The 13,701-nt window shown below is 34.6% G+C and overlaps 3 protein-coding genes and 1 pseudogene across 3 annotated transcripts; 3 read left to right on the forward strand and 1 right to left on the reverse strand.

Annotated features, from left to right (window-relative positions):
- Positions 4,040 to 6,337, forward strand: LOC104720976 (probable hexokinase-like 2 protein). The gene is given in 9 exon segments (XM_010438877.1): positions 4,040 to 4,251; positions 4,253 to 4,303; positions 4,382 to 4,532; positions 4,612 to 4,866; positions 4,961 to 5,116; positions 5,224 to 5,322; positions 5,412 to 5,542; positions 5,622 to 5,703; positions 5,899 to 6,337. Coding segments are annotated over 9 exon segments (1,470 nt in total). The 3' UTR covers positions 6,232 to 6,337.
- Positions 6,638 to 7,841, forward strand: LOC104720977 (cytochrome c oxidase subunit 6a, mitochondrial). Its single transcript, XM_010438878.2, has 4 exons — positions 6,638 to 6,847; positions 7,141 to 7,247; positions 7,358 to 7,400; positions 7,622 to 7,841. The coding sequence occupies exons 1-4, from the start codon at positions 6,733 to 6,735 to the stop codon at positions 7,663 to 7,665; spliced, it is 309 nt and encodes a 102-aa protein (XP_010437180.1). The 5' UTR covers positions 6,638 to 6,732; the 3' UTR covers positions 7,666 to 7,841.
- On the reverse strand, positions 7,915 to 10,227 carry LOC104720978 (high mobility group nucleosome-binding domain-containing protein 5-like). Its single transcript, XM_019233290.1, has 2 exons — positions 10,056 to 10,227; positions 7,915 to 9,934 (listed from the first exon to the last, which is right to left on the reverse strand). The coding sequence occupies exon 2, from the start codon at positions 9,885 to 9,887 to the stop codon at positions 8,136 to 8,138; it is 1,752 nt and encodes a 583-aa protein (XP_019088835.1). The 5' UTR covers positions 9,888 to 9,934; positions 10,056 to 10,227; the 3' UTR covers positions 7,915 to 8,135.
- On the forward strand, positions 11,926 to 13,284 carry LOC104727512 (annotated as a pseudogene).

Genomic DNA, 13,701 nt, shown 5'->3' on the forward strand with positions numbered 1-13,701 from the left:
TGTCTAAGATCCTTAATTTTTGGGTGGGATTTAACTTTGGAGGATGTATATTGTAAGAAACTCTTAGTACTATTAAATATATGGAATCATTCAGTCGAAAAAAAAAAAAGGTCAAGGACTTTGGCACTGTTCTTCTCAGTTCATCCTTCACGTGTTACATGGTATTTGGGTGGGTATCAAAACCTAAGTGTTTCCCGTTGACAACGCACCTATTCTCTGTTTCGTCATTTGTGGATGGATAAGTCCTGATTTAAGTTTTGATCAACTTTCCCATTTATTTTAATTTATTTATGTCTTATGAGAGAGGAAAAAGGAAAATAAATATATATATAACGGGCAAGTTCCTTAAGAACCGGGTTACCAAATACATACAAAGAAGTTTATTAAATTCTAATTACAAACGTGGGATATTATTATTTTAATATATATTAATATTTTTAAAGTATATTTTGTGTTATGTTCTTTTAGTTTTATTTATTTAAAATTTTATTTATAACATTAATCTCTAAATTTTTTCCAAAAATAACATTACTTCAGATTTTGTTTCCTAAATATTTTACAAATCATTCCAACCAAAAAAATACAGCAGAATAAATACAAAAACAAAAACTATGATATATTTAATCATATTTTCTATTTTGTATTAAAGATATTCTATCTATGAATCATTTGCAAACAAATAAAACAATAATTTGATTTCTATATTATTTTTCAAAACCTGTGAGTTTTGATTTTTAACATAAGAAGAACTTCGATTCACATTTATTTAAGAATTATAATTAATATATATAAACTTAATAAAAAATTAAAATATTACAAATATGTAAAATTAGTTTTTTTTAAAATACTATATAATATGGCTATATAGTAGATGGGTTATAAAGAGAACATGTTGGAATTAATAAAATATCATTAAATTTGTGCCAACACGGGTTAAATCCTCATTTTATTATTTGTCAACACTATTAATATTAGAATATTTGACATATAAAAATTAAGTTGATTTAACTAAGATTATGTAAAATAACTAAATCATTAAGAAAAACGTGACTTAATCATTTATAAATGACTTACTATGTATTTAGATCCCTTATTTTCTGTTATAATAATTAACAATCAAAATAGAATATCAAACACTAAACAAAACAAACGAAAGATAACAAACAAATGGTAAGGGCATCTCCAACCCCACTCTATTTTAGAGTCAAAACTCTATTATAGAGCAACATTTGCTTCAACCCTACTCTATATTTTCCTCTAAAATAGAGAAAATGATATGATTGCTCTTTATAGAGTAACTCTATTTTCACCTCTATTTTTTTACACTAACTCTATTTTCACCTCTAAAATAGATAATACATGGGAGGAAAACAATGCTTTATTTTAGAGTTGCTCTATTTTAGAGGAAAAAATAGAGTAACACATTGGAGATGGTCTAATGAACTATATTGCGGGTTAAAAAATTAATATAAACATTAACCAGAGCTTTCTCTGAAAATATTAAGGCCACAAGCCCATTTTTTTTTTGTGGGACCAATTATACATCAATATTTTTTTAAAAAAACTTGAAAAACACCGAGAAGACTAGAAAAGATTTGAACCATTGATGGTACTAATATCCTACCTTTTTACCAGTTTTTAGGAAAAATGATCTAATATTGACTATCTTATTTGGAGGTCACAAGCATGTGCTTTACCTACCTGTGTCAAGGGCCAGCTTTGCATTTAGCCGCACAAACAGTCGGAAAATTTAGTAATTCCTTTATGAAATACATTCAATATTTAACAAACAAATACAATATAAAATATAAATAGTAATAAAAATTATATGCACGCGGTGTACGACGGGTTAAAATATAGTTTAGTATATTTTTGATTACAATACCAATGTAAAACCAATTATAAACTCTGCCGAGTTCGGATTTGTCTTTGTTGAGTCCAAATAATCCAACGGCAATATGTATAACTAACTATTTTTCTGTCAGTTCTCATTATAGTTTTCTTTTTAAATGAACAAGTAATACATTATATGATCTGTCAAATGCAATGACTTTGAGTAAGAACATACCTTTTTAATAGCTGATGTGAACATTTAAAAACTAGTAAAATTATGACAAAGTACTCTGGCTAATACGATAACAAAAACAAACAAGAACATTGTATGACGACCGTCAAGATTTGTCCTGATTGTCATATGATTTTTTTGGACGGCATGTCTAGATCGCAATACCACAAAACAGTATTAGAAAGAAATTACGTCACATCATAATATATAAAAAATTACGTAACATCAATGTTGTTAAGAGTTACTTTGCATGCCTATTGGTGGTAATATTGGTTGCATAAATAGAAAATATTAAAGTATAGTTATATATATATTTATGTAATGAGTTTGATTGGGTTGATCAATTCTCTATAATATCTCGAGATTCTCAATGCCTCTTAGCATACGGCCGTCCAATTTAGGCGTATGGTTTGGTAGATAATGGTCTTTGCAGAAGTGGTTATCACAAATTTAGTTATACATATGCAGTTAGATGTTTACTAAACATATTTGTATGTTATCACAAATCATAATTAACAAAAAGAAAAATCCACTAATTCATCATTGTTTTCACGTCACAAAACGGAAATTTTAGTAGCTAATCAATTGCAATAAACTGTAAAAAAAAAGAGTAAACAGTTGCGATGTTAATTAAGCTAATGAGAAAAATCAGCTACTTCTGGATGATTAACATAAATATTCTATTAGAAAAAGAAGAAGGAATCAGCTGCTTCATGTGACTCTTGTTGCTTTCAAATGCACAATATATAATCCAAAAGTCGACATCCACACGATATGAGATGACGACTCGCTCTATATATAATACATATGCTAACCCGATCCTTTTCCATTATTGAGTTGAAAACTGGGGAAGTTCTATTTTTGGCATATACAAAAATGAAACTATAAAAACGTGGGAATTTTCCAAATTCAGTATATTATCAAATGTGATATCGGGTCACTTTGCTCTTTGCATCACCTTTAAACAATAAAATAATACAATCTCAAGTGAAGCCATATATAATTAACGTGCATGGTCAAAATCATAGACTATTTAATATTTTTATAAAATTGAAAATTATGTTTTTATGACACTACATTCACATTCCAGTAAAATTTTAAAATTATTTTCCTCTCTGTCTCAATTTACAGATAGTTTTTTTTTTTTTTGGTCTTTCAAAGTATACTTTTTTTTTATAAGCGAGTGTCTTTCAATTGAAAAGACCCACTCGCCTCGAAGCATCCAAATTATAAGGAACAAGCACACGACCAATCACAGGAATCGCCCTTGGCACACCATGTGAGCTGCGCTATTCACGTGATGTCACGTGTGCATCACTAGACCCCCTAACCCTAATTTGTAGTCATTAACTCATTAATTTCTCGACACGATTGGGCAACTTGTGTGTTCTTTGTTTATGGAAAAGCCAGCTAGTATTAATGATACGAATGACAAAAGCAGTATACAACTACCTCAAATTGTACAAACGCTTTTTTATTGCTAGCGCAAATATGTTTCAGATGGGTACAATGGCGACCTAGTGAAGATATCCTCAAGTACTTAAGTCTAGCTCGCTTCCCTTGAGGTTTATTTATACATATATATGGGTTACACAGCACTCACATGGTTACGACTGATTCATCTCTCTATTGTATATATTGCTGGTTTGATTATACTATGAAGAGTTTTTAGTTGGGCTAATGAAATCAATTTGAAATTATTAAACTATAAATTTTGTTTTTTTACAGTATTTAACTAATCAATACGAGTTAAATACTGATAAGTGATAACAAAAAGAAATTAAAGTTATTGACAAACAAAAAAGGATATTTTCCTTAAACCGAATTATCCGATTTAAAGAATAAAAAGAAAAGGTTGAATGATTCAAACTTGATACGCAAAACAAGCTAACAACAACATAAAACGCATCTTATTTTTTTGAGATTGTTACTGTGTTGAATCAGAGATCAGGAATAGTTAAACTTGTAAAAACAATGACAAGAAAAGAGGTGGTTATGGCCGTGACGGCTGCAACGGTTACAGGGGTTGCAGCGGCTGTACTAATGAGCCGGTGGATTCGGACGAAGGAGCGACGGCGGAAACAAACGCAAAGGATTTTAAGGAAATTTGCTAGAGAATGCGCCACGCCGGTCTCTAAGCTATGGGTGGTGGCGGACGCCTTGGTCGCTGACATGACCGCCTCTCTTTTGCGGTTCCCTTAACATGCTCGTTTCATTCGCCGGTTCTCTCCCTTCCGGGTAAGTCATCAGAATCCTCTGTTTTGCAACAGAGAGTATCATTAGATTACAATTACTAAACGATATAATGATTTGTAGTGATGAGAAAGGGGTACACTATGGAGTTAACTTGAGAGGCAAGGAACTTTTACTGTTACGTGGGAGTTTACGAGGTAATGAAGAGCCTATTTCCGATGTACATAAGCAAGAGATTCCGATCCCTGACGATGTTTTAAACGGTTCTTTCAAGGTATGAATTATATAGAAACACATCTTGGATTACACGTTAGGTTTACTTAAAGTTTTAAGTTTTTTTTTTGTGGATTCAGGAGTTGTGCGATTTCATATCATTAGAGCTTGTTAAATTTCTTGCGATGAACCCTGGTGAAGAAACAGAGGAAGTGAAGAATCTCGGGTTTACATTGACTCGCTCTGTTGACCAGATTGGATCAGGTTCAATATTGGCGATACAAAGGAAGAGTTTAGCAGATGATGATGATAATAAAGTTCTGAAGGAGTTGGTGAATGGTATGAATGAATCACTGGAGAGCCATGGTCTGAATATTCGGATGAACACAGCGCTGGTAAGGGAGTCTAAAGATGATCCGAGATGAAGTTTAATTAGACTTTATAATTATAACAATCTCTAATTGAGTATCTTGTTGCTTTTGTGATCAGGTGGATAACACTGTAGGAGAGTTGGCTGGAGGAAGGTACTATCACAAGGACACTGTGGCTGCAGTATCATTAGGTATGGGAACTAACGCTGCCTACATTGAGCAAGCTCAAGAGGTTTCGATGTGGAAACCTGCGATACCCCAGCCACAAGAAATCGTATGTTAAGATACTTTAGAGTTTTCGACACATTGATCCAATATCGTTACAATAAAGCTTTCATGAAGTTATGATATCAAGTGGTTTTGTACATGATAAGATTGTAGGTTGTTAGCACAGAATGGGGAGATTTCAAATCTTGTCATCTTCCTACAACCGAGTTTGATACTTCTCTTGACGCGGAAAGCTTGAATCCCGGAAACCAAGTAAGAATTCATATCTCTGAGGTTATTTTAGGACAAATTCATTGTTTTGTGTTTTTTTTGAGAATTTTGGTTTTTTCCTCTGTTTTAAGGTGTTTGAGAAGATGGTGTCCGGAGGATACTTAGGGGAGATAGTGAGAAGAGTGTTGCTAAGAATGTCTGAAGAAACTGCTCTCTTTGGAAATGCATTGTCTCCAAAACTAACCATTCCTTACATTTTATGGTACGTTTACTGTCTTCTTTATTCCTTACATTTTTCTAAGTATTCATTCCCATGGCGAAAATTTTCGAGCTTAAATCAGGCCCCCAGACATGGCTGCGATGCATCAAGATATTTCCGAAGAACGAGAGATTGTGAACAGAAAGCTCAAGGAAGTTTTTGGGGTAAGACTCATCATTTGCTTTTCAAGTTATAAATTTTGATCATCTTTTTGCGTTTGCATTTACATCTAAAACGTAACATATTTTAGTTGTTTAATCAAATTCTTTAATGCAATATTTACCAAAAACTAGTAGAGTACAAGCGTTTGTGTTAAAATCAAGAACTTGTTGAATCTTGTGTATGTGAACCTTACATAGATAATGGATTCAACTCTTGCGGCAAGGGAAGTGGCGGTTGAAGTGTGTGATGTAGTAGCGGAACGAGCTGCTCGTTTGGCGGGAGCAGGAATAGTTGGGATGATAAAGAAGCTGGGAAGGTTAGAGAAGAAGATGAGCATTGTGATAGTTGAAGGAGGATTGTACGATCATTACAGAGTCTTTAGAAACTATCTTCATAGCAGCGTTTGGGAAATGCTCGGTGACGAGTTATCAGATCACGTCGTCATTGAACATTCTCACGGTGGATCTGCTGCCGGATCTCTCTTCCTTGCTGCCTGCCGCGGTGGCGACCAACAAGATACCGAAAGCTAATGATGATGATTGTGTTTTTTTTTTCTTTCTTTTGTTCCCTTTTAAGATTATATGAAGTCTTGAGCTATATATACTCTCACTCATTTGTTCAAATTAAGAAACAGAAAGTGGCAATGAGAAAATAAAATAAACACGTCAAATGTAATTTTTGTTTCTATTCTTTTTTGTTCTCTTAAAATTATATATAAATTTATTGAAACGTTGGAATCAGTTTAGAATTAATCATATAAAATTTTGTAAACATGGATTTTAGTATATAGTTTACAAATTACTTTCTTAGCAATTGTTGATGTTAAAAACAAAAGGAAACATCGATGGGCTAAAAATAGCCCAATGTAGAAAAGGCCCATTAATAACGGGTTTTAGTTTCAGATTCAACAACGGGTCCTCCTCCTGATTCAGAGTTGAGTGACATAAACATAACCCTTTTTTTCACATCTCTTCCACAATAGTCTCAAAGTCGCAACACGAAGGAAGAAGAAGAAGATCCCGGAGAATAATATGGCTACGGCGATTGTACGTTCAGCTCTTTCCCGAGCAGCGATCCGCGTAACTCCCAAGACATCCGTCGCTCCTAAACGAAGCTTCTCCTCTTCCGCCGGCCATGACGATGCTTGTAATTTGTCTCCCCTCTCTCTCTCTCTCTCTCTCTCTCTCTCTCGCTGTCCCTCTTTTACCATTTCGATTCGATCTAGGATCTCTGTGTTTTGATTTAGAATTAGGTCACCCTCGATTGCGATTTTTTGTTGATTGATATGCTCTGAGCTGATTAAGATTCATATGATTTTTTTTTTTTTTTTTGGGAATGAAATCTCTTGTTTGGGAACCAATTCGGATACCTAGCCAGCTCTGTTGATTTTTGAATGAATTCTGTAGATCAATTGATTTTATCCAAAAAATTTGGTACAGATGAAGCAGCGAAGTGGGAGAAGATAACGTATTTGGGTATTGCTAGTTGCACTGCTCTAGCCGCCTATGTTTTGTCCCAGGGCCATCATCACGGTGAAGACCCTCCTGTAAGCCCCCTCCTTTGGATTTTACGCCTTTTAACTTCTCTGATTTGAAGAATTTTTAAGTCTTCACTGATTACTGCTATAACTTTTCTCTTGTTGTTTCCTTCTTGCAGGCCTATCCGTATATGCACATCCGCAACAAGGAGTTTCCTTGGGGTATGTGTGCCTCTTTACTGTTTTATGTTTGTGATCTGCAGCTTTGATGATGCGGTTTTAGCTCTCACATAGAATGTCTATTTTTTTTTTTTAATCATGGGTTCTCCTAAAAACCACATACCATAAGAGAGATCATCAATGAGTTATTTGTAACTTTGTTTTTTCCAAATCCGCAACTGTTTGGTTTCTGAATCCATGCTTTCTATTTTTGCCATTCTCAGGTCCAGATGGTCTGTTTGAGGTGAAGCACAATGATGGGCACTGAGTCTTGCGTGTACACAATGACGTCTTCTTTGGTTTATTTGAAAGGCTAAATGATTTACCGTATTTGTTCTTTAACGTTTGTTTGTCAACGATTTGCTACTTCAGTCTCGTTGCTTTTGTTGGGAATAAGAATTTATACTCTGCTTGGTATATTATCCAAGCCTTATGTCCTTCAAATCTCTTGTGATTCATTCTCAATAAAAAAAAAAAAAAAAAAAAAAAAAAAAATTTTTNATAGAGTGAGAGAGACTGAGGCAGAACTAGATATGTATTGATAACTATCGAAAACTCAATACTACTGATTGGGACTTAAGACCCGTCATATGGTGAAAACTGGAAAGTATAGAATATGGATAATACAATACATAACAACTTCACTTCTTTAAGAAACATCATCACAGAGCAGCAACTTTGTTGCTGGATTATCCGTTGCTCGCTTCAGAAAGAGTTTCTAGATCAGTTCGAGCATCCTTACTTAGGTTGAGGCAGACTATCATCCAAAGTGGACTTGGTCTGTTCTTGATGGTTATGGATTTCCTCTGTTTTGCCATTTTTGTTGTTTTCCTCTTTCTCTGACTCTGTTTTTGCAGCATCATTCTCTGTTTCCTTTTTATCAGAATCTGAGTTGCCACTTCCTTTGCCGGATTCATTGGTCTGTTCTTGATGGTTATGTATTTCCTCTGTTTCGGCATTCTTGTTGTTTTCCTCTTTCTGTGACTCTGTTTTTGCAGTATCATCCTCTGTTTCCTTTTTATCAGAATCTGAGTTGCCACTTCCATTGCTGGATTCACTCTTGCTTTCATCAGTTTTTTGTTCGTCACTCTTTTCCTGTGTGTTTGAAGAATCAGTAGATTCCACCTGTTCAGTTTTCTTCTCACTGTTGGTGTTTTCCTTTTCCGTTGATACTGAAGACTCTTCTTTCTCTTGTTTCACAGTTTCTTTGATTTCATTCTTCTCTAAAGACTCTTCTTTCTCCTGTTTCACTGTTTCTTTGATTGCATTCTCCTCTTGAGAGAAAGACTCTTCCTTCTCCTTTTTCTCAGGTTGTTCCTCTTTGCTTTCCTCTTGAGATGAAGACTCTTCTTGCACCTTTTTCTCAGGTTGTTCCTCTTTGCTTTCCTCTTGAGATGACGACTCTTCTTTCCCCTGTTTTTGTTTTACAGCTTCTTTGGTTTCATTCTCCTCTTGAGATGAAGACTCTACTTTCTCACTTTTCTTGGGTTCTTCCTCTTGGGACGAAGACTCTTCTTTCTCCTTCTTCTCGGATTCATTGATCTTGCTTTCCTCTACATATGAGTGTTCAGAAGATTCTACCTTTTCCTTGTCATCTTCTTCGTTCTTCGTCTGTTGATAACCAGTGGAATTCCCACTTGATCCCGACTCATCACTCCCAGAAGTTTCTGAATTCTCAGTTGCATTGGAAGTTGACTGGTTAGTCTCATCAGGCAATTCACCGTTCGAATCAGAAAAACCCTTCTCACCTTCTGACTTCTCACCAGTCTTTGACTCAGACTCACTCTTTGTCTCTTGCTGCTCACCATCATCACTACCAGTCTCCCCATTCTCAGTTGTGTTGGAAGAAACTTGTTTAATAACAGAACCATCCAACACACCAGTCTTTGGACCTGACTCATCTTCATGGAAACTAACACTCTCAGTAGCGTTAGACTTACCCTCTTCCTCAACAACAACCTTTTCATTGCTCTTCTCCTCACTCGTCGTCCCATGCAATACCTCGCTGGACGCATCATCTCCCTTGTAATTCATCTCTCTAGCTTCTTCACTCTCATCAACAACAACCTTCTTCTCACTATCTCCATTGTTTGAATCATCCTCGTTCCCGGTACCTTCGGTTTCCTTCTCGTTATTATTCCCTTCTACCACTGCTTTATCCTCGCCTCTTTCCTCCTCCCTATCTACAATCTCATCAACATTCTTGCTGCTCCCTTCTTCATCTTCTTCAACTTCATCCTTCACATTCGTCGTCTCATCAACTACTCTAGGGTTAAGAAGATCTTTCCTTCCAAGCTTAACAACTTTGTTATCATCATCAACAACAACATCAAGAATCTTAGACCTCTCAACAAACTCAGATTTCTTCTCATGAGAATGCTTCATCTGATAAATCAGCCATATTCCAACACTAAGCAACAGAGTCAATTGAATACAGTGCTTCACTTTAATCCCCTTTGATCTCTGCCCTCTTCTTGGTGTTCTCACCATTCTTTTCTAACTTCGTTACTTCCAAAAAGCAACCTAATTTATATTCCCTAAAAACAAAACCAAAATTCATCGGAAGAACAAAACTAGAAATCAGATGAAATCGATAAAACCCTAAATACCTCAAGAAGCTGATTCAGTACAAATTATTAAAAAACAAAAAAAAAATACCTGGAAAAGATTGAGGAGTTGGATGAGAAAAATACAAACTTTGTGAGATTGAAAGATAAAGAAAAGAGAAATGTGAACACAGAAGAGAGAGTTCTTGGATCTCGCAAACTTTGCCACTAAAGAAAAAAAATCGTGCAACGCTTTCTTTGATCACAAACAAATTACGCAAACCTTTGACTTGGGAATAGTTTTAACTTGAGCAGATGACTTCAAAACGACTTCGTTCTGAAACTTCTTTTACTTTTTCGCTGACTTCAAAACGCCGACGTTGCAAGTCTCAGATGATGACTTCAACACGACGCCGTACGTGGCCTTTTTTTTTTCTTTTTTCTTTTGCTCCTCCATTGACTTGGAAACGACGTCGGTTCTAGTTGCCGATAAAACATTCTAATCAATTTTGAAATATTTATTCATATGAGGTTTTTTTTAGTTAGAATTTGTATATATTGTAAGATTTTCCACTTTTTGCATGAGTTCCATTAGGTCTGGGAATTAGAACCGAACCGATTTGTCCGAACCGAACTGAACCGAGATTTGGGCAAATCGGTTTGGTTTAAATTAATTGACATAACCGACCAAAATGATTTTAATTTTGGTCGGTTAACCGAAATTTTCGGTTCGGTTCGCTGGAACCGAACGATTAACCGAATTAATAAAAGCCCTAATCTAATATTGTCTCCAGCCGTCGTTCTTCCCTTCTTTTTCATATCTTTATCGATTCTTTTTTTTCTTGTAGGCAAACAAATAATTCTTATTTTTCTTGTTCTTTCCTTCTCCTTCTATTTCAATTCATCACCATTATCTTCTTTTCACTCTTCGATTCATCATCATCTTCTTCTAATCTTCTTCAATCCATCACTGTTATTTTCTCTTTCTTCGATTTATCACTATAATCATCTTCTTCTTTTTTTCGATTTATCATCTTTATAATCATCATCATCATCATTTTCGCCTTTCAGATCAATCTTACGACCTCCACCATTCAGAACTGGCCGTCGGGATGTCGATCCACCGCTTTTCAGTTGAAAAAAAGTTTTTTTTTTTAACAACTCAATTATGAACCGAACCTCCGAACCGAAATAACCGATTCTGAACTGAACCGAACCGAAATCTTAGTCGGTTCAATTTGGAACAATTTTCAATTTCCAAAATAACCGAAAAACCGAAACCGAAAACCCGAAAGAAACTGAAGTCGCAGGCCTAAGTCCCATCATTGTCCAATGGCTCGAAAATTTTGAAATATTTATTGACTGATATGGAAATTGTAAATCGCCACGGAAAATTTACATATGTGTGATTTTTTCTATTTTTAATGGTTACATCTTTTTGTGTATCTTGATATCAATACAATAAAACACAATATGTTGTTTTCGTCTTCTGACACATCAGCTTCTGTATTAAAGCAGGTGTTGACACCTCACTAAAAATCAACCACTTATCAGATTATAACAATTACTACATGTCCGCTTTTCTCTTCCTTATGTGGACAAAGTAGATAAAAAACGTTTTGTAAGACTGCGTTTAATCAATTGCTTCTCTCTTCGTCGCCGTCATACCAACCTTCGATTGTGGTGGATTTCGATTATATGTCGTCGATTGAAAGAGGTATGTTTCCCATCATCTTTTTGAGTCCTTTGCACGATCTCGGAGAAGTGAAGAAAAAACACCGACCCAGAAGAAAAGGATTCATCTTTTTTTCTGAATACGCCATTGATAAAGTCTTTGTCTTTGTCTATTGAATTAGTTATCAAAACAGGTGAAATTATTTCTTGGCTTTTTTTCAACTTTTGATTGAGATCATTATGATTCTGTTCGTGTAAGCTTTTTTTTTTTTTTGATTTGGTAATGTGAATGTTTTCTTTTCAATTTATTAGCATATCCATATCTTCCATACACTTTCTGTTCTTGCCGGAATCTTTCTCTGCAAATTGGTAATTTTTGCGCCACTTCACTTCTTTTTTTTTATTCTGTTTTTATAAACATTTTAGCTTATGGCTCTTTTTTGATAATAGGTATATGATCTTACGGAAATATTCAGCTCAATTCATATCAAATCATACTCAGCTCTCACAGAAATAAAGAGAATTGAATGGAACAACAGGTGATTATACAAATATATTGCCTTTTTTATATGTTAAGCTTTGTATCTTATCACTTTGGCTTGTAATGTAAAACATGGCAGGGGGATATCTACAGTCCATGCGATCTTTATCTCACTCATGGCATTCTACTTTGTGTTCTTCTCTGATATGTTTTCTGACCAAATAAGCCATCAAGACTTTAACCTTGTGGTGTTTCGTAGCTCTCCTCTTTCCAACTTTAGTTTAGGAGTAAGTTTAGATCTTTTTTTCATATCTACTCATGAACATTGATCGATCAACCTATCTGATACTTTTGTTGTGATGTGTTTGCGCATAGGTATCAGTTGGTTACTTTCTTGCGGATCTCGCAATGATCTTTTGGTTATACCCTTCTTTAGGAGGATCAGAATATGTAAGTCAGACAACAATTAATAAAGCTTCGGTGTTGTGTTCCTCCATTGGTTTCAGTTACTTGACAATTCTTGATCTTTTTCAGATTTTCCATCACTGTTTATCTGGAACAGCAGTAGCGTATTCTCTCTTCTCTCGAGAGGCTCAGCTTTAAACATACATGGATTTAATCTCTGAATTGACTACACCAGAGATTAACCTTAGATGGTACCTTGACGTTGCTGGTTTGAAGCGATCTAAATCTTATCTTATTAATGGAGTTGCTGTTTTCTTTGCTTGGTTGGTGAGTAGTTTTTTTTAAAAACCCTTTTTCAATTCGTTGTAAATTCATAAAATGTCTTGGATTCAAGTCCTCAACTTCATGTTTTGATTGCAGACAGCAAGAATTCTTCTGTTCGTCTACATGATTTACCATGTCTACATACACTATGATCAGGTAACCAAGAGTTCGGTTTAGTTCTTTCCAGACCGAACCAATTTGCAAACCAAACAGAGTAGTCTTTAGGAAAAAAAATAGGCATTACTCTGTGTTTTTTGGTTGTTGTAGTGGTTTAATTATAGAGATTACGAGTTAATGATCTATACCCGTTTTGTGTGTGTGTGGGCAGGTGGTACAGATGCATACATTCGGTTATCTACTGGTTTTCGTTGTACCGATTGCATTGAGTGTCATGAACTTGATTTGGTTTGGTAAGATAGTGAAGGGATTGAAGTAAACTCTTGAGAAAAGACACTGAAGAACAGTAAATCTTTTTTTTTTTTTTGGTTTTCATTACCACGAATACTAACAAAAAAACAAATATATATATATATATATATATATATATATTGTCTGAAAAAGGCAATCTCAACTTCTCACAACAACTATTGTAAAAAAATACCCGTAACGATAATTAATTTTGTTCCACAAACAACAGTCATTGTCTGAAAAAAAAAACAAAACAAAAGCACTTCCAAACCAAGTACATAGTATACGTTAATTGACATATTTTAAAAAAACATCAATAAAAAAAAAACAAATACAGCAAATAAAAAACGCAAAATGAATCATTCACAAATAAGATGCTAAATATATAATGAATTTCTAATCTAACACAAACATACAAAACAACACATAATAAAACGAAAAAAAAAAACATACACACAATCATTAA

This window comes from Camelina sativa, chromosome 11 (assembly GCF_000633955.1).
Source record: "Camelina sativa cultivar DH55 chromosome 11, Cs, whole genome shotgun sequence".
NCBI lineage: Eukaryota > Viridiplantae > Streptophyta > Magnoliopsida > Brassicales > Brassicaceae > Camelina > Camelina sativa.